This window comes from Centroberyx gerrardi, chromosome 20 (genome assembly GCF_048128805.1).
Source record: "Centroberyx gerrardi isolate f3 chromosome 20, fCenGer3.hap1.cur.20231027, whole genome shotgun sequence".
NCBI classification, from domain to species: domain Eukaryota; kingdom Metazoa; phylum Chordata; class Actinopteri; order Beryciformes; family Berycidae; genus Centroberyx; species Centroberyx gerrardi.
This window is the reverse complement of record NC_136016.1, coordinates 18,681,672-18,703,105: the sequence shown is the minus strand read 5'-3', so window position 1 is coordinate 18,703,105 and position 21,434 is coordinate 18,681,672. Positions and strand designations below refer to the sequence as shown.

General features: G+C 41.9%; 1 protein-coding gene across 1 annotated transcript; it reads right to left on the bottom strand.

Annotated features, from left to right (window-relative positions):
* Positions 1 to 9,276: 9,276 nt before the first annotated feature.
* On the bottom strand, positions 9,277 to 12,597 carry pyyb (peptide YYb). Its single transcript, XM_071926699.2, has 3 exons — positions 12,410 to 12,597; positions 10,068 to 10,148; positions 9,277 to 9,301 (listed from the first exon to the last, which is right to left on the bottom strand). The coding sequence occupies exons 1-3, from the start codon at positions 12,595 to 12,597 to the stop codon at positions 9,277 to 9,279; spliced, it is 294 nt and encodes a 97-aa protein (XP_071782800.1).
* Between the last annotated feature and the right edge of the window lie 8,837 nt (positions 12,598 to 21,434).

The window sequence follows — 21,434 nt, the reverse complement described above, 5'->3', positions numbered from 1 at the left end:
AACAGAAACAGAGACAGAAGAAAATACAACAAAAGGGGCTGAGAAGGAAAACAGTCAGGTAGCAAGGTGCTGGCAGCGCGGAAACGTAAGGCGGGGATGAGAGGGAGAGAGATCAAACAAAGAACAATAGTGAGGAAGAAAGAGAGCAGCTGATGAGGGAGAGAGTGTGGTATCCAAGGATGCTAATTCCTGGTTGCCATGGCAATATCCATCCATGGTGGGGCCAGTGCAGTTGTAGCCGAAACGCATTAATGCCAGGCAGAGTCACCGTGTATCTAAACACTGGGTGTGTGTGTGTGTGTGTGTGTGTGTGTGTGTGTGTGTGTATCTAAGCATAAAAAATCTATTTCAGCTTCATTAATGTGTATGGGTGTATACAGTATGTGTGTGTCAGACACCACTGGTCTGATTTTGATGAAACTTGGAGGGATGATGCATCTTCACACTGTGGTCTGGCGTTTCAAAAAAACACTGATTGGCCTGATGGGGGCGCTATGATTAGAGATCGACATTTCAAAAGCCATGTTTACTCGTCAAACAGCTGTAAATGCAGCTACTAGTGTGGCACCGAAGCACACAGTCTTAGACTCCGAAGGGCCCGGAGCTTTGTACAACTCTGATCTATGCGGATCAGGTCCTTAATACCGCATACCAGTCCCCCGGCTTATCCACGGCATCCAGTGTTTGCACTGGGAAATGAGAGAGCTTGTTAAAAGCATGCAGGCAACACATGGCAGCTAAGAAGTCAAAGCCGATTGCGGCAGAGCCTTAGCCACGCTGGTGCTGGGCTAACACAGCGGGGGGTTGGGGGGGGGCAGAGGAGGGCGGGGGGGGGGGGGGGGGGGGTCTGCTCTGCTCTCTCACTACGTCATTTCATTCTCCTTTGTTCTTGTTCTTATCTTACTGATGGAGTAAATCAAGAAAACCTGGATGCCTACTATGACTTCCAACAAGTAATCAAGCTCTCCAATCCAGGATTAGCTAGGTAGTATGTTTGTTATTAATAATAATTATACTAATATTGAATACACTAATATATAATATTGAAGTAAATGTAAATAAGTGATCCTTAATTGTGGCTGCAATGGATATTTGTGTAATAACTCCTTCGCTGCAGATGGCAAACGCCCAGCAGGTGTGAAACTTGTGGGTCAGTTTCTGCAATAATATCTGCTGTATCTGAACTGTCTCGCTCTCTGACTGATTTCCCTCTGTCTCCATTAGTCACACTAACACATACACACACACACACACACACACACTCACACACACACACACACACACACACACACACACACAGCTGGCCTCTCGTTTTAATTGGTTGACAGTGTGGAGATGATAGCAGGTCTGTGAATGTGATGTAATGGCAGCTGTGCTGTAGAGCTGCCTTCACCCTTCAACACAGACAGAAAGATGGGAGACGGAGGCTCCGGCAACACAGGGCTGCTGTAAGTGTATGAGCGTGTGTGTGTGTGTGTGTGTGTGTATGTGTTTACGTACATATTTCAGTGTACTACAGTTTAAGTGAGTGCAACAGCATGATAAGCTTAAATTTCTAGATCACCAAAATGTCATGCAACCAATAATAATGAGTGCAAAGGTCAATAGGACAAAATTCCCGTGGCTATAGAACATGCAATCATGGAAGAAAGAAGTGGAAGGAAATGAAATGGAAGACGAAGGCGAGAGATAGAAGGGATTTTTTTTTTTTGGTTCAAATTGCTTTATCTTTGCTCTTGTTGCTTGTTGTGCTTAGAGAGTCTCCACCCCCCCACCCACACATGGAACCCATACTGTAAAACACTTCATCACCCAAACCTCTCTAAAAGCCAGGAAACCCCTGTAGTAATAGCAGTGGGAAGTGTTTGTTTCCTTTTATGTGGTGCTGACATACATTAGAGCATATTGTGAAAACTGCAAATAAAGCTGAGTGGCCTGCATCCCGTTTTTTTTTTAGCCATCTTTCAGCACATCTTGGCCTACAGCAGTGACTTGTGTGTGGTGACCCAGGTGTTTGTATGCCAAGTATAAAGCGCCTTGAGCTGTTCCCACAGTGAAGCTGCACCAAAACCTGTAAACATGCTCACACACACACACACACACACACGCACGCGCACACACACACACACACCAACAACCAAACAAGTCTTAATCCACACATGCAGGCTGGCGTCAGGCCTAAAAATAACCCTGCGCTCCCACAGGTTCAGCTCCTCTCATTACTTTACCAGGGAAAACGGTCGTATCCAAGACAACCATGTGCAGCCCTTTCCTTTTTTTTCCCAGCGCTTTGCCATGGCAACAAGGAAAAATGCGTAAAATAATAATAAGTTGGAGGGGAATTGAGCCAAATTTGGCTATATTAAAAGGTTTGTAGTACACTTAAATACACGGTAGCTCTGTTTCCAAGCAACAGATTTGCTCAGTATGATATACTGTAGTTGTGAATTAATTGAAAAAGCAGAGTATTGCATTACAACAACAGGCAGCCAAACTCACCAGCTGAAAACGTTGGCCTTGACAGGTGGTTTTAGAGCCTGATCTGAGGTGTACAATGAAAGCCTTTAATTAATGGCTGAGAAATCACTCCAGCAACGTCTCCTGTCCCGCTGCTTGATGAACCCGATTTCAGTCGGGTCGTGTTTCGTTCAAGCGGCCCGAGCGCAGCACTTGAATCAACTTCACAGCTGGGCCGGATCACTTTATACAGCTTCACAAATCCCGCAGAAGAGTTTTGCCAGGGAGTACTTCAATGAAATGGATTGAAGAACAAAACCAAGGGCCAGATTTACAAAACCTACTTAGGAAGAAAAAAAACATCTTAAGTGCTATCTTTTATGTAACTTTAGTCTTCAGAAAATAAGTGAAGACGTTGATATTCACCAAAAACTTTATTCTTCTTTTGCTTGCTAAAAAAAAACTTCTGAATGATGGGATTCTTGAAAGTAAAGTTCTCAAATTTGTTCTTAAATTATTTCCTAATTTTAAGAAAACCTTCCACTTAAATTTGTTGCAGTGAGAAGGAAAGCCTCTAAATTCATTCATTTAAACACACACTTTAGACAATTAAGTAGGTATATGAGAGTTTTACATACTAGTTTTACTTACTGTATCTCACAGTTTAAGCTTAACATTTTATTGTTAAGCTTAGCTAACTAGTCGTTAGCTTGCATCAGCTGACCCTGTTGGCAAGTGGACCGTTCAAGTGCTTGATGCTGCATTCATGTCATATCAGTCAGGAGTCAGGAATTGTGGAAGAGAGTCAACACAAGCGGTAAACAGGGAATCCACCGATGTCGGCAGTCCAATTATCAGTTATATTCACACTAATACAATCAACTACGAAAAGTGACGATATCAGCTGTAGCTCATTTATGGTTGATTTTGAATTCATAAATATAAATGACTTGAACCAACGAGTCAAACATATAAAGAAGCTCTCAAGCTGAAGCAACAAAAGCCTGTTCTGTTAAACAAGGAAGTGTGTGAGCCACACTAACAAATTATCAAAGGGATTATTATAACTGAAATGTTGAACTGTTAAATCACAGCTATTTAAAGACGTGTAACTGCAGTGTGGGTGTTACTGTGTTGACAGAACATGTTTAAATCACTTTATGGGTTCCACTGTATTATGTCGGCCCTTTGTGTGTATTGGAGAGCAGCTCTACTGGTGAACTGGAGGTACATAAAGCTCTACAGTGAAGTAAGTGAGGAAAGTCTGATCACAATCAATCATAATGATGGCAAAAACTAGGAAAATAAACCCCAGGTTGAAACTAATTATTGATGTGAATTATCCTTTAATAAAATATTGGGGAATTGCACTGAAGAGCCTTCTTAACAACTTCCTAAAATGTCTTCTTAGGGAACTTCTTGCGATCTGTCTTAAGAGCACTTTGTGAATCTGGCCCCAGGTGCCTTGAAACGAAGGCACTGATATGTTTCGGCTTCACTGTTGTCGAACTAACCTCCAAACTAAACTCCCTCCAAAACAAAATTGAAGCAATTCATTTGAACGCAGCCTTCTGGGCCACATCAAGGCCCACATCAAAACAGAGTGTGGAGGTCTTCTGAAGGAGGGGACGAATTCAAGAGCAGTCTGAACCCGTTCTGTGCAGCACGGCAGAATGAATGTAAAAATAAAGCTGTGTCATACTCCCCTCATGCATATTGATACACACAAGGTGCTACTACCTGGCAGCCAGATGAGACAGCCTGCAAAAGAACATTTAAGGTCTCTTTCCCTGGTTCAGACCTAAAGGTTACAGTGAGACTTTATCTGAACTCGCCTTGAAAAAACAGATTGTCAATGATTAACTGTCAACTAACAACCTGGGGACATTAGCCACCTCAGCCACCTGAGCTACTTAAAGAGCCTCCGACTGCGGGAAATGAGGATTTTTTTAAGTTCATCAACGATCATCTGCCCTGTATTTATTACTGTTTTTACTTTTTTCAATGCATACCTTTTTCTGTATTCTGTACTATAACTAAAGAGCCATCTTTGTTAAAAAATGGATTTTAGATGGTGTAAGATTTACCATCATCACTAGATTTCCCTTAAAAGCTACACATCTATTAATAAATCCTGATCAAGTTAGGGATGCTAGTCCTCTGCCTCCCTCAGCTGATGTGAATTATAATCAGTGTAATTAAAATTGAATGCAGTGTACATACCACCGAGAGGCTAAAGGACTCCGGCAGAGAGCTGTGAGCCACCCAGGGGAGCGTTCACCATCACCACCCTGCCTGTAATTCATTCAAGCTCCCCGCTCCCTTTGTCATATTTTCAGAGGGAGTCGGCATGACGGAATAAGAGGGATAAATGTAGCCGCTGCTTCAATGTCACCCAAATCTCTCTTGAGAGAAACTCCGGGGGCCAAGGCCAGAATATTACCCAGCCAATCCCCGCCATTAGGGCCAGACTGATATATGGCTTTGCCAATGTTTCTGGCTAATATTGTGCTTTTATTAAATATCAGCAAGTCATTGTCGTCCACTGCTGATAAAAGCTTCCTCCCTCCTTCCACCACAGCTAAATTAATAAAAAACCGGCAATCAAATTTCCTTTGCCCATTTTTTTTTATTCATTTAATTGCTCAATAATGTTTTTGGTAAATTAATTCTCCATTTAAAGTCAGTGAAGGATCCCAGAGTTTCCCCTGCCATTGATTAGGTGCGGTGGGTCACGCTGCCTTAGGGAGCTGCTTACTCTAAAAGAATTTCATTAGTCTGGGTTTCAGTGGAGAGCTTTAGCATCCCATGAAGGTCTAAATGCTGTTTCAGAGGCTCTTCCAGCCTGACGAGGATCAAATATTCTGAGGGAAAACACTGAAAACTTGTCATTTTTTGGCATGAAAATTGTCAAGTTTAAAGATACATAGATTGATAAATATCGTCAAAAACAGCAGCTATCGGCACTTTCAATGCAAAAGTATCGGTATACCGTCATCGCCTTTGAAAAACTCACATCGTTCCAAACCTACACAGAGATAGAGGAGAGGGGATGGAGCAGTCACTACGGTAACGGCCTGTGTATATGCAGAGTCGTGTCGAAAGGGGATGAGGTGGCAGGTGTGTGAGTAAGTGGGCAAGTCATGTTTATGAATGAGACCACAGGGGCTGGGGGGGGGGGGGGGGGGGGGGGAGATGCTGAGGCTATGTGCGCCACTGCCGATTAATCTCCATGTTGACTCGCCGTGGAAACAACAGTGGACGGGGCCCGATACCTCTAGAGCCTCTCTCTCTCTCTCTCTCTCTCTCTGCCAACGACAGCCCATTACAATTCCTGTTTCACACAGTAATTAACTCAGTCCGCGGAGAAATCAGAGCAAAAAGAAGCTCTGCGTCCTTAGCAGAGCGCTACACAGCCTGCCTTTCTCTCAAGCCTCAAAACAGAAAGCTGTGGAGTAAAACTGTAAAACTGAACAGTGTCACAGTCTTAGGTCTTATTAAATGTATATATGACATCAAAATACTGTGATCTCAACTGTCCTTTTCTGTAAATAAGATCTGGATCTTGAATTTGGGCCAGACGTCAGAGGATTAGTATTAATGTACTGTCAAGTCTCACACATGCACTTGGTCACGTTGTCTACACATCCATGCTGCCCAATTTGCTGTGCTTTCATCCAATTTAATGTCTTATATACTACAAAATCTATTCATCTGCCTCCAAGAATGTGGAGTGAAGGGCACATTTTCAAAGTCTAAAGACTCCTTACTTCAAGCGCAGCTCTTAAACCGTTAAAGGAGCGCTTAGGCAAGGTTTCTGTCAAGGTAGAACCAGGCCTGCTGATCGTTTAGCCAATTCCCAAAGCTGTCAAAAGCGGGAAAATTTATGTTAAAGCTCCCACTTCCAAAACAGAGACCAATAAGAAGGCTGAAGTTCCTTTAATCCCGGTAAAAAGCTCTCTGAAATGAGACCTGGCTGACTGCGGTTTGATGTGGAAATCCATCAGTGGGATTTTCAAGCTCTTATCTATAAGTGACTGTAAAGTATGGGGGGGGGGGGTTTGGAAGTAAATGCTTATCGTGATAAGAACTTTAATTTCAAAAGACTGCTTCAAAACAACATAATATCACTCCCTGGGCTATATCACAACCTTTGTGTAGCAGAGTAATCACCTCTTTTGCCTGAGAGAAATGATCAGAATGAACTAGATAAAACTCTATCTAGAGAATGCAGTCTTTGACAACTGTTGAAAATCCCCCAAAATTACCCTTTGAATAACATTTTCATTTACGGCTCCATTATTATTCATGGATGCGGTGTTGTCTAGGACATGATCTCGCAAAGAATCCTAATTTTTTCTGAACCAACAACATATTTCATATTATACAGACACAGTTGGCCTCAAATGTCCACTTGGAAATCACTTCTTTGTGAGGTCTAAGGCTGTGTGTTATTACACAAATTTGCATTTAAACTGAAGTCATGATATTGTAATATATGACGTGGAAACTAATGCCTTATTAAAGGGAAACTGGCATGACTTGGGGACATTTTGAAAACTGCTCAAGGCCTTTCCATCCGGCTCCCTTTTCCAAGAAACCTCAGGAGCACCAAGAGCACCGTATGCAAACCTCATCTGTAAACATCGCTCTGCAGCTATAGACTGCCCATCCAGTCACAAAACCCATCTCTATTACTATTGGAAATACAATATGTTCTTCTTGCTGGTAGGGCTCTTTCAATATTCCCTCTAGTGTGATACAATATCCATAAAGTGTGAGAGTCAGAACAGACAATATCATGGATGATTCAACAAAACTGACCAGAATATAGTCAGTATTGAGAGTATTAATCAAATTAAAAAGTTGTTTTCTTTAATTGAGACAATCGTTAAACCACTTTTTTACATAAAGAGCAAAAATAAAGGTTCAAATGATGGATATTCAAGGATATCAACATCATTACAAGTCCAGGGGTCATAATTGTATTTCTCTTTATCCAGCCTTGGGACAATTTTCAGGCGACAATATAGGAAAACCTTACAAAACATACTGATAACAACCATTAAGTATGGCAAGAATTGTGTGTCTTGTATAGATAAGATTGTAGGAAACAGAATGGGCTACAACTCTTTCAATTTATATTCTAAAAAAGCATTGGCTACACTACTTAAAACCATTTTGGATAATTTCCCTCCCTAAATAATTGCATAAATCAATTTTCAACTTTAATCCTTCACTCTGTCCAAAATTTGGCACATTTATTGACGGAATACAGTGATTCAAAAACTTGAATATCTTAAACATTTCATTTTTCAGAAATGATTCTCAGCATTTGGTAAAGGGTCCGTCCTCTGTGTAATTAACGTTAGTCTAGCCTACATGTCACACAGCACAGCAGCGTACCTGCCGTTCAATTGGTCCACATCACTGAAACATCTGTGTACGTCCCAAGAATGTGTGCGCATGCGCAATGGCCATGAACAGGTGCATGACGTCCATACAGTCCTTGTTATCAACATCACCATTTAAAATTCATTTCCAGCACCCAGACGAAGTATTCAGAAACCCGGAGTTACAAATGACTGATACGTTTCATCAGCTGTGCTTTACAAACGCTGTAGCCGCTGTGTAAGAGCAAAGCAGCCTAAAGACAATACTGAACAAAGTAATAACACATAATGACATGATGCCTATCTACCTGGATTTCATTAAGGCAGCAATAAGGTGCACGAGCGCACGGTTGAGGTCATATGTGGCTCTCCGGCGTTAAAATGAGCCTGAACGTGCGTTAAAATTGGAAAAAGGGAAAGGATAAGACGCACGAGGTCGGACAATAAGTAGGTTTTAATGTCATTTATAGGAGTGATGGGGCTTCATTTCTTCAGGAGTTTAACAGGAGACATTCATATGAAATAACAAGAGGCTGCGTATAACAGAAGCCACGCCGTACACGAGCTCTGGAAAAGGCTCCTACATGAAAACGGCGGTGATGCTGCCCAGTAAAATACGTTTCCTCCTTGAAAATCATCGAAAGGGTTGAAGAGCTCACCTGCCTGGTCACCTTTCTTCGGCCGTTTCTTCGATCCGAGACGCAGCCGGAGGTTTGTTGTCTCCACCGGTCGGTCGACTCGCAGTTTGTAGAGCCAAGAAGCAGGTCTTGTTTAATCTATGCAGGCACTTTCACAACACTAAAGCCTAGAGCAACCCACACAAACTGCTATCTTTAACTAGACCTTACCTCAAATGATTCATGTGCACTTACAAACGGCGCCATTGATTAAAAGCCAATTAGGGCCGCTGTATACACACTCATCTCCCTCCTACAGGATGTCAAGGCAGGGTTTGTGATGACAGACACGTCGTGGTTTGGCAGATCTGTGTGAAGTTGTATCTACAGCCGTCGATATAAACCCGTACAAGAGAAGCAATAAGGTAGAGAAACTTGAAAATGTCCGTTTCCTAATGATAGAGCGTCATCTAGTGGCGACAAGAGCAGGTGCATTTGGCTTCATGCACGAGGGAGGAAAGAATAAGACCTACCAAAGCATGTATGTCTGTTCAATTCTTTATTCTAAAGTGATTGGTTTTGATACAAATTATTTACATTTTTGGCAAAAGAACAAACAGAAATATTGACAGTAAGCAGGGGAGAGAGAGAGAGAGAGAGAGAGAGAGAGATTGATTTGCATGCACAACAATAATCAAATACGGAGAGCCACACAGTCCAGTGCAGGTTGTCTCTTGAGCATCTCAGTGTTTTATTGATGGTTGGTCGATCAGAGGATGGGGGGGCGGGGGGGGTCACACTGGAGTCAGTTACCACTGGTCACTATACTCCGAGCTGCGAAGAAAACAAAAAGCAGCTTGATTAATAGACTGTCATATATGTGACATCTTAATTTGCAGTCAGTGCTGTGCAGGCTCTGACTCTGACAGATTACCAGCTCAAATGTCAGAGAATGCTGTGGTGAGATGACAAATAAACTGTGTAAGCCCACACTCGGATAAAATGCTAATCAATAGAGACTAATAGGGTGAAGAAGAGCAACAGCAACAACAGTGTTAGTCAGGCAATAGACACATTGATGATTAGACCTATATATGATATTGTCCTTTTATTAATATGAGATATTGGCCAGTCACTGCTGTCACAGCTACAGAAAAACAGTGAGACCTGCAATGGCATTTTATTTTCTTTGCTCAGTTTATTTATTCATTTAATTTCAATTATATTTTTTGTAAATTAATTTCATTTAAAGGCCAAATGTATCCCAGAGTTCCCCCTGCCATTGAATAGATGCAGTGGGTCACTTCTCCCTTAAGGAGCTGCGAACGCACCTAAAAAATTTAATTAGTCTGGTTTTTCACTGGAGAGTTTTAGTGTCCCACGATGGTCTTAATGTTGTTTCAGAGGCTTTTCCACCCTGAAAAGAATAGAATTCTGTGTGTAACGCTTAACAATTTTTGGCCTGAAAATAGTCAAATTTAAAGATACTGGATATCGGCACAAAATATCAGCAGCTTCAGTCTGGAAACATCAGTATTGGCACTAAAACCCATATGGATCGACCCCCAGACATGTCAGTGTCACCTCCTGCTCCTCTCACCGTGGTTCAGCGTCCCGGTCTGAATCGCCCCCAAACAGCAGCCAGGCCACCGCCTGCTCGGGGGTCGACCTCTTCCCATACCTGCAGAAAATCAGAACGCCAGTATGTAATGGCAGGAACCAAACATCTGTAGATTATCTGTAGATTTCATGTATGAGACCCCTCCCAGTCTTTCTTAGTCAGCACTTCTACAATCATGTCATGTCACCCTCTGTTGCTCTGAGGCGACACCATCAGCTCGCTATGAATTTCAACTATAGGACATTTATTTTATTTTATTTAGTCATTTATTTGTCAGGGATGATACAAATTTATTGTTATGTTACATGGCATACAGGGTTTCTAAGCTAATTTCCAACCCTTGCCCCTGGTTCAAGCATCTTTTTCAAGAATCATCAAGCTGTGAACAAGGCAACTTGGCTGTACACACCCCATTGAGTCTTTATCAATAATGTTTCTCTGTTCAATCTCTGTGGAGTCCAATCACATATCAACTGAGCAATTATCTCAGAGAAAAGAGGGATTTTCAGTCCAGTGCCCAGCAAGGCAAGTGTAATCGGCTCCTCCAAGTTTCTCTTTTAAACTCTCTTTACTGAAATCGATGCCTGGCCATTGAAGAGTGAGCCTGGCTTTGTGTGAGGCGTGAAGGGGCTGAACTCTGTGCCACTGAGCCCATGTAGTGCAGCGACAGATCCAGCCCCTTTAATGATAGTCCAGGAGGGTTAATGTGAGACTATATTCAGCTGCCATCACAGGGGAAACTGCACACCTACTTGTTTCTTCACTGTAACAACAGGATGCATTTATTGTGTTCTTACATGCATGTACGTAGGCAAATGTGCCACATATTAAATAAAGAAACCATACAATATCATGGGATAATAGTGTTTTCATCTGATCCAGAGTTACTGCTGTTAATATGCGCAGTATATACAGTACATAGATATCTGGTTCTGCACTACACTTCATTATACAGTAGCCTACCTTGCTATCAAGAGTATGTTCTGCAGAGTTGTTTTTTTTTGGTTTATTCCATTACAGTTACTAGTTACTTCATCAAAACTGTAATCAGTAACGTAATCCAGGGGATTGCCCAAACTCAGTCATGTATTCTGATTAGAGGTACAACGGTACCAGTACAGATAAGAAAAAGTGAAAAATTACAGTATTCAGTAGATTTATTTCAGGTTTGCATAAAAAACTCTAGTTTTATAAAGACGTAGACATGCTATTTATTTTCTCACTTTAACTTTAAGTATTCCTAGAAGTAATCCTCAAATTTTTCACAAGTCTCTGTAATAAGAATACATTATGTTTTTAGGTAACGTAATGGAATACAGTTCGATTTTTTATTTTATTTAGAATACGTGATGCTGTTGGTGCTGTTGGCCATGGTGTTCACATGGTTGGGAACAAAGGGAAATGATTAGGATTATTGCCTACAACTAGTCTGAAAAACAGAGAGCCTTGTTTGTCTGATGTTCCAGCTTGCCTCTATTAGGGCAACACAGTCTGGGGTCACAAGGGAACCATTACAGGCTTCTCTCTGGTCTGAACTTCATCCTTCAGCTTGAGGAAAACCAGGCTCCTCTCCTCAGCCTCATTATTTCTCATAATAAGCTCAACAATGCGTGGTAACGTAAGAATAATGACCTAAGTGTGCTTCCTGGCTTGCCAAACAACAAGTGAACTCTTGACCAGCATCTGAAAAGTTGGACTTCTTTGTAAGGTGGCAGCTGGCCTCCTGGTCACTGAGGCTCCATACACCATGAGGCCAGAGCTGCCCGAGTGTCCTTGAGCCAGGCATTTCATCCCTACCTGATCCAGGGTGCAGCACTACAGCTGGCAGACCCCGCACCCCAACCGGAGGGTGGCAAGAGGATTTCAATAAAGAATATCAAAATAAAATAAAACTTTAGAAGACCTGGATTCGGTCCGAGCTTGAAAATCTCCGTCATGATGCTGAATTGTGGCTGTAATCAGCGTAAAAGTCACATACACAGCACATTTTCCAGTGATTGTAAGTGTTGATTTTTCAGTGACAATTATTTGGAGTTGATTGGAGAGTTGCTTGTCCACTCATAGAGCTGATATGGCTCTGGAGCAGCTGTTCAAAACTATCCAAAAGTGTTAAATTAACTGTAGACTTATTTGTATATTGTAGACTTATTTGAACTCTGGCATAATGTTGATTTCTAACGCTGAAGATTTATAGGGTGGTTTGTTTTATTTAAAAAAAAACTGTCCAAGTCTGGAAAAGGAGCTGAAATCCTGTTGAATTTGGCTTTATTATGGTAAACCTATCACCTTATAACAGCTCATTTTAAACTGAATCGACTCACCTCTGTCTAGTGATGAGGTTGACGTAATGCCTGAGAGCCGTGTGGTATTTGGCCCATTCCTCCGGTGGCGCGTTGTTCCCCGGGTTCTCCGGTTTGGGAGGGTAGGCGTCCGCAAAGCTGTTCAAACACACCAGCAGGCAAACGGCGAGCGCTGCAAGCATCATCCACGGTCTCAGCATGATGGCCATCTGGGGAGGAGGAGGAGAAGAAGAAGAAATGCTACTCTATGATGTTCTTGTTCTTCTAAACCTTAAAAAAAAAAAAAAAAAAAGTTTAGCAACCTAAGAAAACTGTTGCATTCACTTCTATGGTGTCAAAATGTAAAGATGTTTTTTCTTTTGTTTGTTGTTCTGTTTTGATGAGCAGGTTCAGTCTTATTTCATATAGGACTGTCTTAGAGTAAAATGTGCTGTTCAAAATCCTGCTGTATGAGAAAAAAAAAAAAAAAAGACGTTCATGAATTCCATGCAAAAATCTAAGATGCGTTTAAACATGCAAGATGCAACAAAATACCGAAAAAGTAGGATAACTTACTTTTTTGTTGTTGGCTCCTGAAGTATTCACCTCGGCAGTCCCTGTCTTGCTCTTCTCTCCTCGTTGCACAGGGTTATATAGTGTGGGATGGATACCTGATGCGCACTGTAACAGCTAACCACACCCCTCGCTTTTTCCTCCAACAACTCTCAGTAAAGGGTCACTTATCTCTGCTCCAGCTGGTGGCCACAGATACTGACGATTCAGACCTGAGCGCCGTTATATTGCCTTGAATGTTTGCCTTTGTCTGAAGCTGATGGTTTAATGATAAAGTTTATTTCGTAACGGCAGCCCGCGCCTGCACATCTGCAGGTCACTCCGAGCAATCAATCATGATACGCAATTATCTGATAAAGACAATAAAGGACGGATTTGTCTCAGTCTTTCAATTATAAGGTTTGGAATTAGTCATTAAGGGGTTATTGATGAGTTAACTCAAGTTAGTCTCAAACTAAGTTTTAAGGTGTTAAACGTTGGTTTGGCCCTCTGGTAGCGCGGTAACCTGCGGGATTTCCCTTTCAGCACCACGAACAGCGCCTGTGCGTTGTGCAGCTGACGTGAGGTTGCAATGGCAATAAAGCAGACCCCACTATGTTTTACGATGGGAAATGGTAGGTTAAAGGCAGAGTTAATTTCGGCCCAGGTTTCAGACAAGCCTCAAGTCAAGACTTGTAAATGAGCCCCTAAAGTTTACTGCCTCATTCATCTTCTGTCTGGCCCTGTCAGCGGGCCATTCACCGGCACGAAGGATCTGATCTAATCAGCCTAGGTAGAAACCTGGTGATGTTGCAGGTTAGACTGGTGAGTGAGAGTGAGTAGCCTATGTAACTGGTTTATCCGACGGGCAGTTACTAGCATCTGGGTCACCAGTAGGGGTAGGCCTACTGGCTACCCAGAGCCCCAAACTGACGAAGGGGCCCCAAAGTGGAATAAAATGGCTTTTTTTTTGGTCTTGTGTATATTTGTAAATATTTTTAGACTTTTATTTCACTCTGCTGTGGTGTTGAAACAGGGTTTGGTTGAAATCTACAAAACTGCAAAGAAATAAAACTTTCTCAAACATATGATACAGCAACTGTCGTATTATCCGAGACAAACTGGAACAATCAGGAATAAAATTTGGCTTGGTTTTTCCTGTGCAGACTAAAACGAAAGGGGAGTAGGTTACTGGTGAAAGTATGGTTATGACAGTTGATTACCGCTATCAGGTTAGTGCCCAAATCCCATAATATTGATTAGGGATATGTCTGATAATTGATTAGTAAATCAATGTGTGGTTACCAAAAGTGGCCATTTATTCGAGGACAAAAATACGGTGGCGCAACGGGGCCCCCTAGCGGTCGCGGGGGCCCTACGCAGCTGCGTAGTCCGCGTATAGCAAGAAACGGCTCTGAACACACCTCCAGGAGGGGGGATTAAGGACCCTCATGCGGGATTATCATTACAAACACACGTTTCACAGCCTACTCAAGATCCCAAGGTTTCCAAATATACCAAATATGTCATGCTGAATTACAGGGAAATATGTATAAAATTATGCACAAGACATCTGGATCTTTCCATTTGATGTAATGGCGCAGCCATACAAAAATGGCGTTTTGGGTTTGAATATTTCACTCACTTCAATGATGCGTTGGAACGAGCATTGGAACTACAGTAACTATGGCAGGTCGTTTTAACATTTAATCCTTAAAATGCACTAAATTGGGCACTAGTGCTTATTTTCTAATGACTAGTCACTATTCTTCCAGTTACTAGTCACTAATGTAATTTTACCAAAGAACAGGTTTTGGATTTCAACAGTATTACAATACGAGTAATAATTATGTGTTAATTCACCTAGAAACTTTATGTCTCTGCAGGAGTACTTCTGAAATACTTTGGAGGACCAGCCTCAGCACAGCCAGACCTCTCTGCTGGTCAGGGGACACCAGGTCAATCATCATCATCTTCCTCAGCAGACCCAACAAACATCAGATGCAAGTACCTCTTGTCTAATTTGTGAAAATATTTTGCATAATATAGGCTATATTACTGGATTGTTATTTGTCATTTGCACTTTTATCCTGATGCTAGTGTCATTTTATAGTACTTAATTTTATGTGTATTCTTGTTCATAAGTTTATAATTTATTCAAAGCAAAAAAAATCATTTTATTTGTTCAGTATTTACAATTTGCATGTTTGTTTTGATTTTGATGTCTTAACAATGCAACTAAGTTCCTGAAATTAAAATAAGTTTTTTATGTGAAAAATGCAGCATTCGGTCTGATTTATATGCATTATGGAATTTGTGTCGATGCAGATTTGATGTGTATTCATGAGTGCTTGAAATAGCGGAGGGGCCCCCAAACAAGATTTTGCATAGGGCCCCCAACAAGCTAGAAACGGTCCTGGGCGTGTTTGAGTTGTGGATGGGCAGACACAGATGTTTGTCACAGCTGGAATAATTGTGGCGTGGTGACAAGAGGAAAGTGGAGGGGGACCCGGAACACTTCCAGAAGGATACAAGTGAGGTCTGACGTACCAGAACCTCCCCCACCCACTCTCTAAGTTTACACTAAACTCACCACTTCTCTTCCTCAACATCAGGCTAATAGAACAGCTAACCTTTCTAGCCCGAAACGGCTGACTCGGCAGTTCAGAAACCACACTGTACCAACAATCAGAGAATAACGGACCAATTGACCGTTCAGACTTGAAATGGCCTGCGCAGCACTTCAGAAACCACACTGTATCAACAGTCAGAGGGCGATGGGATGACTGGCCCTGCTATCTTGAAACGGCCCGCTCAGCAGTCGAGAGACCGCATCTACACCAACAATCACGGTCTGGAGCTGTGGTCTCCAACCGTGGGACATGGAGAGCCGTGTGTGTGTGTGTGTGTGTGTGTGCAGGTTTTCAGTCCAACCAAACACTACAGCAGCTGCTTTCACACATTAGTTCCTCCTCTCTGGTTGTGTTCATCAGTGGAATCAGCTGCTGTAGTGTTTGGTTGGACACACATGGCTCTGGATGGCACAGGGCTGGAGACGGTTGAGAAACCACATTGTACTGGCAACAATGAGCTATGTACTTACTTGTTTGTGGTTTTATATGCACCTTGAGGGGAGTGAAGAGGCCCCATCAGTGCCTTTTGTCAGATTTTATCACATCTGACCTCAATTTTGGTCTGTTATTCCGTCACCAGACATTTTCTCATGATTTGTGGGAAAGTTTTGTTTAGTCAAAAATGGCATATTACCATAATTTGCGTTACTCATGAAAACCAGTGGGTACCCACTAGCCAAGCCAAGTATTCATTTGTTTTATCTTCTTGAAAAACTCTTCATATAACTAATTTCAAGCTAATATTCAATGTTAGAGTGTATCAGGAATTTACAGTATAATGATTCATATCAACTTCAAACAAAGATGGGCAAACACTAATTCACAAGTTTAAGAGAGGGTTCACTTAGTTTAGGTGGGTTTATCCTAACGAAATACACGCAAACAACATGCAAACTCCACACAGAAACCAGGACCGAGATTCAAACCCAGTCCTGCTGTGCAGCGACGCTGCGAACCACTGAGCCACCATGCAGCCCAGAGGCAAATTAATTAGTGTGAAATTTCTTGCACCGCATGGAGACTGTTGTAATCAGGGTCGTTCAATTGTTTTATTGACTCCAATCTATTCTGTGCATGTGTGGTTAATGAACAAACAAATTAATCTTCAATGAAATATAGAGGATATGGGATAGGAAAGGCCTGTTTGAGCAGTGGCTCTTTCAGCTACTAATAATTCCAATTATTTCTTCTGCTTTTCAACATGTAGACGGAGATTAATTTAAGGTCAAACTTTTACAGCTTCTTTCATTAGAGACCATAGACAAAACTTGTTACAGATTTTGTTAAGCACTGGACAGGTGCAAAGCATATTAACTATTAATAAACAACATTATGCAACAAGATGTCATTAATACTATTTCATGAAATGCATGTTTACCAAGAATGATGATGAAAGTAATTCCCCTAATTATTGCCACCTACACCTTTGGCCTTCTGCTCACTCATCATTCCTGCATGCATTATTCAGATGGTGATACAGCCTTTAATATAGTCTGGAGGTACAGGTCACAAGCCACAGATCAATAATACAATTGCGTTTCACGCACTTAACACGGAAATAGCCTCAGCATGCTCCGGGGACTAAGTGCAGTCATTTTCTTATAATCGAATTAAATGAGTTTTTGAGGTATTGGCGGATAAAATATTTTTTTTTTTTCACCCATACATGTTGCTTCATCATAATTAAAAGCACTGCAAAAGCTTTGAGGGTGGGTCTGGAGTGATGAAGCCAATATGACACGAGCACACACACTCAACACACACACACACTCACACACACACTCACACAGACATTGTTCTGTGCTCAAATACCTTTTAGATCTCAAGTGCTGGGACTGAGTCCAGCGTAATCCGTCACATTTATGGCCATTGCAGCGGCTCCTGTTTATCTTAGATCTTCACGGTCTGCTGTTCAGATCATGACGCTTTAAGTCACTCCTTATCTTACAGTGCAGGACAACTGTGTTACGTGATCGCTTCTAGATGTGTATGAGTGTGTACGTGTGCGCATGTTGAGGGCTTTCTGTCCATGTCTGTATGTATGTGCACACATGGATGAGGTGAGTCCCTGAGCGCCGATTCACTTTGCCCTGTTTTAACTGTTCTGTTAAATTTATGGAACGGATTACAAAATGAATTCATATGTTCAAGTAGCATTCACTACTTGCAGGGTGTTACACCTTTGATGAGGAGGTTCAGGTAGTTTAATATGCTACTATAGGGTGAATTTGGCCTTTATTCCACTGCTGATGTGATGGCGGTTCCTCCTTGACCACAGCTACATAAAAACAGTTTGTAAATCCTGCAATGAAATTACATTTTCTTTGTATGTTTTATATTTTTTTGTGAATGAATTCTCCATTTAAAAGCAGCAATGTATCCCAGAGTTTCCCCTACAACTGAAGGTGTGGTGAGTCACTCTGCCTTATGGAGCTGCTAACCCTAAAGGAATTCAAGGTTTTTCCACCCTGACAAGAATAAAATCCCAGAGGATAACGCTGACTCCTTGTCATTTTTAGCATGAAAATAGTTAATTTATAGATATTTACAATTGGCACAAAATATCACCAGCTTCAATACAAAATATTGGTATTGGTACCAGCCTTAAAAAAAACAAACATATGGGTTGAATCCTATATGCTACAGCTGGGGTTAAGGCCCCTTCCCAGGAATGCTTGAGTACATCACCCTTACATCGAAAATGTGACAAAAAAGCCATTGTGCACACTTTTTTTTCACTTTCACTGTTAACGTTTGAGACTCATTTTCTAGATGTCTAAGAAAGTATAAGCAGAATCAATGTGACATTTATCCTCTGTTATCTGTCCATGAAACTGCTAATTCCCAAAAGAATCCATCTAATATTACCTGGAAGTCACAGGAAAAGTCATGAACATCTAAGTATTTGATGTGTAGTAGATTGCAAAGAAGCCTTTACAATAATCTTTTACAGCCTTATAATGTTAGTATCCTCTATGGTATTAAAGCATGCATAAATCAAAGAGATAGTCAACACGCCATACAACATAACAGCATACTATGTTTTGCCCTACTGGGCCCCCTAGGGAAGGCATGCCAACTCCTCTAGCGGGTCTTTATTGGGTCGTAAAGAAGAATTGTTTTTGGTCTCAAACATGTGTGTGTCCGTCCCTGAGCCCTTGTCAAAAACACAGCTTGATTTCAGTATAAATCCCCAATGACAGCCTCTGTAGAGATGCTGCTGTTGTCGACAATAAACAGGCAATTAAAGTGTATATGACCATGCCATAAAGGCAGTAAGTGGATTGTGGTATTACACATTGATTGCACTGACCATTTCTAACCAATTATTGTCCCATAATTCAAACTGATACTGAGGGGCAATTAGTGCGCTGCAGGTTTTACTCTCATTGGCATGTCAATTTAAGTCAATATTAATGCAGAATGGCAAAATGGAACCTAAATGGGAAAAACATGGCTTTTAAGAGTTTGTTAAGTGGAAAAAGAGGAATAGCCAAAAGCCAAGTGATTAAATAACGAATAAATAATCTCCCATTCAAACAAATTCTAACCCATTTCCCACAACTTAACGGTGGCTTTCCAGAACATTCTGGTGATTCTCACTCCAGTTATCAGCCTCTCTGAGTTCACTCTACAGGCAATAAAAGTAAATGGCAAGAAACAACAACATGCACAAGACAAACTCATTAGCTTGCCCCAGTGTTTGTGGGTAAACACTGGGAAAGTAACGGCAGCAGATAAGCGAAAGGGCAGACAGCTAAAGTTTTCACAGGCCAATAAACTCCAGCTAATGCAGTCCAGAAGAGCAGTTTAGGCTCCTAAAGAGCAGTGGACTGTTTGAGTTGCTATCAAGGCCAAGATAATAGGGCCAGTAGGATGCCACCGATTCTGCAAACTTTTCCTGTCATCTTTTTTTTTCAGTTTTACTAACTTTTGCTGCTGCTGGTGCTGCCAATTGTCTGAGACTTTGTTAGGTAAGAAATGTAGTTTACTTAACGTCTTCAGCTATGAACTATAACATATTCTGGAACAATGCAGAATGTTGCAAATCTACTCAGACATGCACCTGTACTCCAGAAATGTCAGTCTAAAAGCTTTTCTTCTGAACCTGTCTTCACTTTAGACAGTTAAACATCTTCCATTTTCATTTGCATGACATATGCTGCCTAATCCAAATACTGAAGGGAGATTACACACACACACACACACACACACACACAAGGCCACTCTGAAGTAAGAGCCATCTCCCAGGAGAATGTCTGACTCCTTCCTGCCAACACTGAGAGACAGAAAGGGGGAAATGATTATGCGTTTTTATTTAGCCTTATCTCGAGAGTGGGGGAGCCACTAATATGAACAGAGTGCTTTCCAGGCAGCCAGGTCTGTTTGCACAGCACAGGAGAGAAAATGGGGGGTTGATGACTGCCCACTGTCAGTGCAGTAATTCATGACCATATAAATGGCTCTCAAAAGGGCCACCGGGCGTCAGTCAGAAGCGGTGTCGAATGACCAGCGGCCAAACAACATATTTCCCCTCAAGTTTCCATGTCATGGGCTGTGCGCCATCATATAATTCTATTACAGGCAGCATCAGAACCGGGCACGTCATTCCTATGTGCTGTACGGGTTTGAAGGACGCCGATTCTGACAGACTAAGACACACACACACACACACACATATCCCTCTGCTGCCTAATAACAGTAGAGCCTGTCAGTGAAGGGATGCACAAGTCTGAGCTTCCTAAAGCAGCGATGCCTCATGTGATTCTCTCTTCCTCTTTCCCCCCCCCCAGAGGACCAAAGCTACTCTGCCAATAGCAGCATCAATTAGACCATTTGTCTTTTCTGGAAAGCAGAGCTGACCAATTACACCAATATCCAGCGACCTGATACATGTGTTTATGCGCGAGCTGGCCGGGGCAGCCTCAGGTAACTCAGATGGATGGCAAGCCGGGTGGCGGAGGGCCGGGGAAAGGGCGGATTATGTGATTCAGAGCATGTTTTTTTTTTTTTTTATTTGTTGTCATCTTCAGATCGGTACAGGCAGAGCGTAGTCACAAGACGTCAGATTGTGCAGGGTGTTGATGACTAGATCCACTGTAAACTCAATGCGTTGCAGTATATATATATATATCTACAGATGTGACTCATGCCGTGCGTCCCAGCAGACCGGACAGAACTACGGAAACAGCTGATATTGCACGCAGGCTGTAGACATCCAGGCTCTCTGGGGGGGGGGGGTTCTCTTCCCAGTGGACACCAATTACACTTAACATAAAATTGGCGTGTTTTTCTCTCCACTGCTGGGGGAACTCCAAATGAAGAATTGTCTCCATGGTCTGACAAACACAACGCACATACGAACACTCAGCAGAATCAATTCTAATAGTAATTACAGCAGAAGAGCTACATGTAACTGGAATTGGATGGTCATCAATACCTAATGAAACCATCTCTCATTGTGTTCTCCAGGAGTGCGCATGTATGTGCTGCCATCTTGAAAAAGCACCTTGGTAGAGATTTTACAAGAAATTGCTTTTCTTGATGAAGGGAAGCTTGAGGAAAATAGCCGGTATGAGACTCCAGGTAACAGCTTTGTTTTCTTGTTTTTGGACAACAAAGAAAAACACCCCCGGTTTGATATCCATCACTTTCACTCTCTTGCTCGGAGGTGTGTGAGAGTGACCGTGTTTGAGGAGGATGGTGATATCAGAGTGTCCCAGGGTGTCGGTGGAGGAAAATGGCTGTTGTTCAAGAGATGTGACATCAAGAAAAGGATGAGGGCCACTTCAAAAAAAATAGCCATATATATATATTTTTTTTTTACAGAAAAATCAGTCCCCGTCCTCGTGTATTATTTCTAATCGGACAGCGGTGGGGTG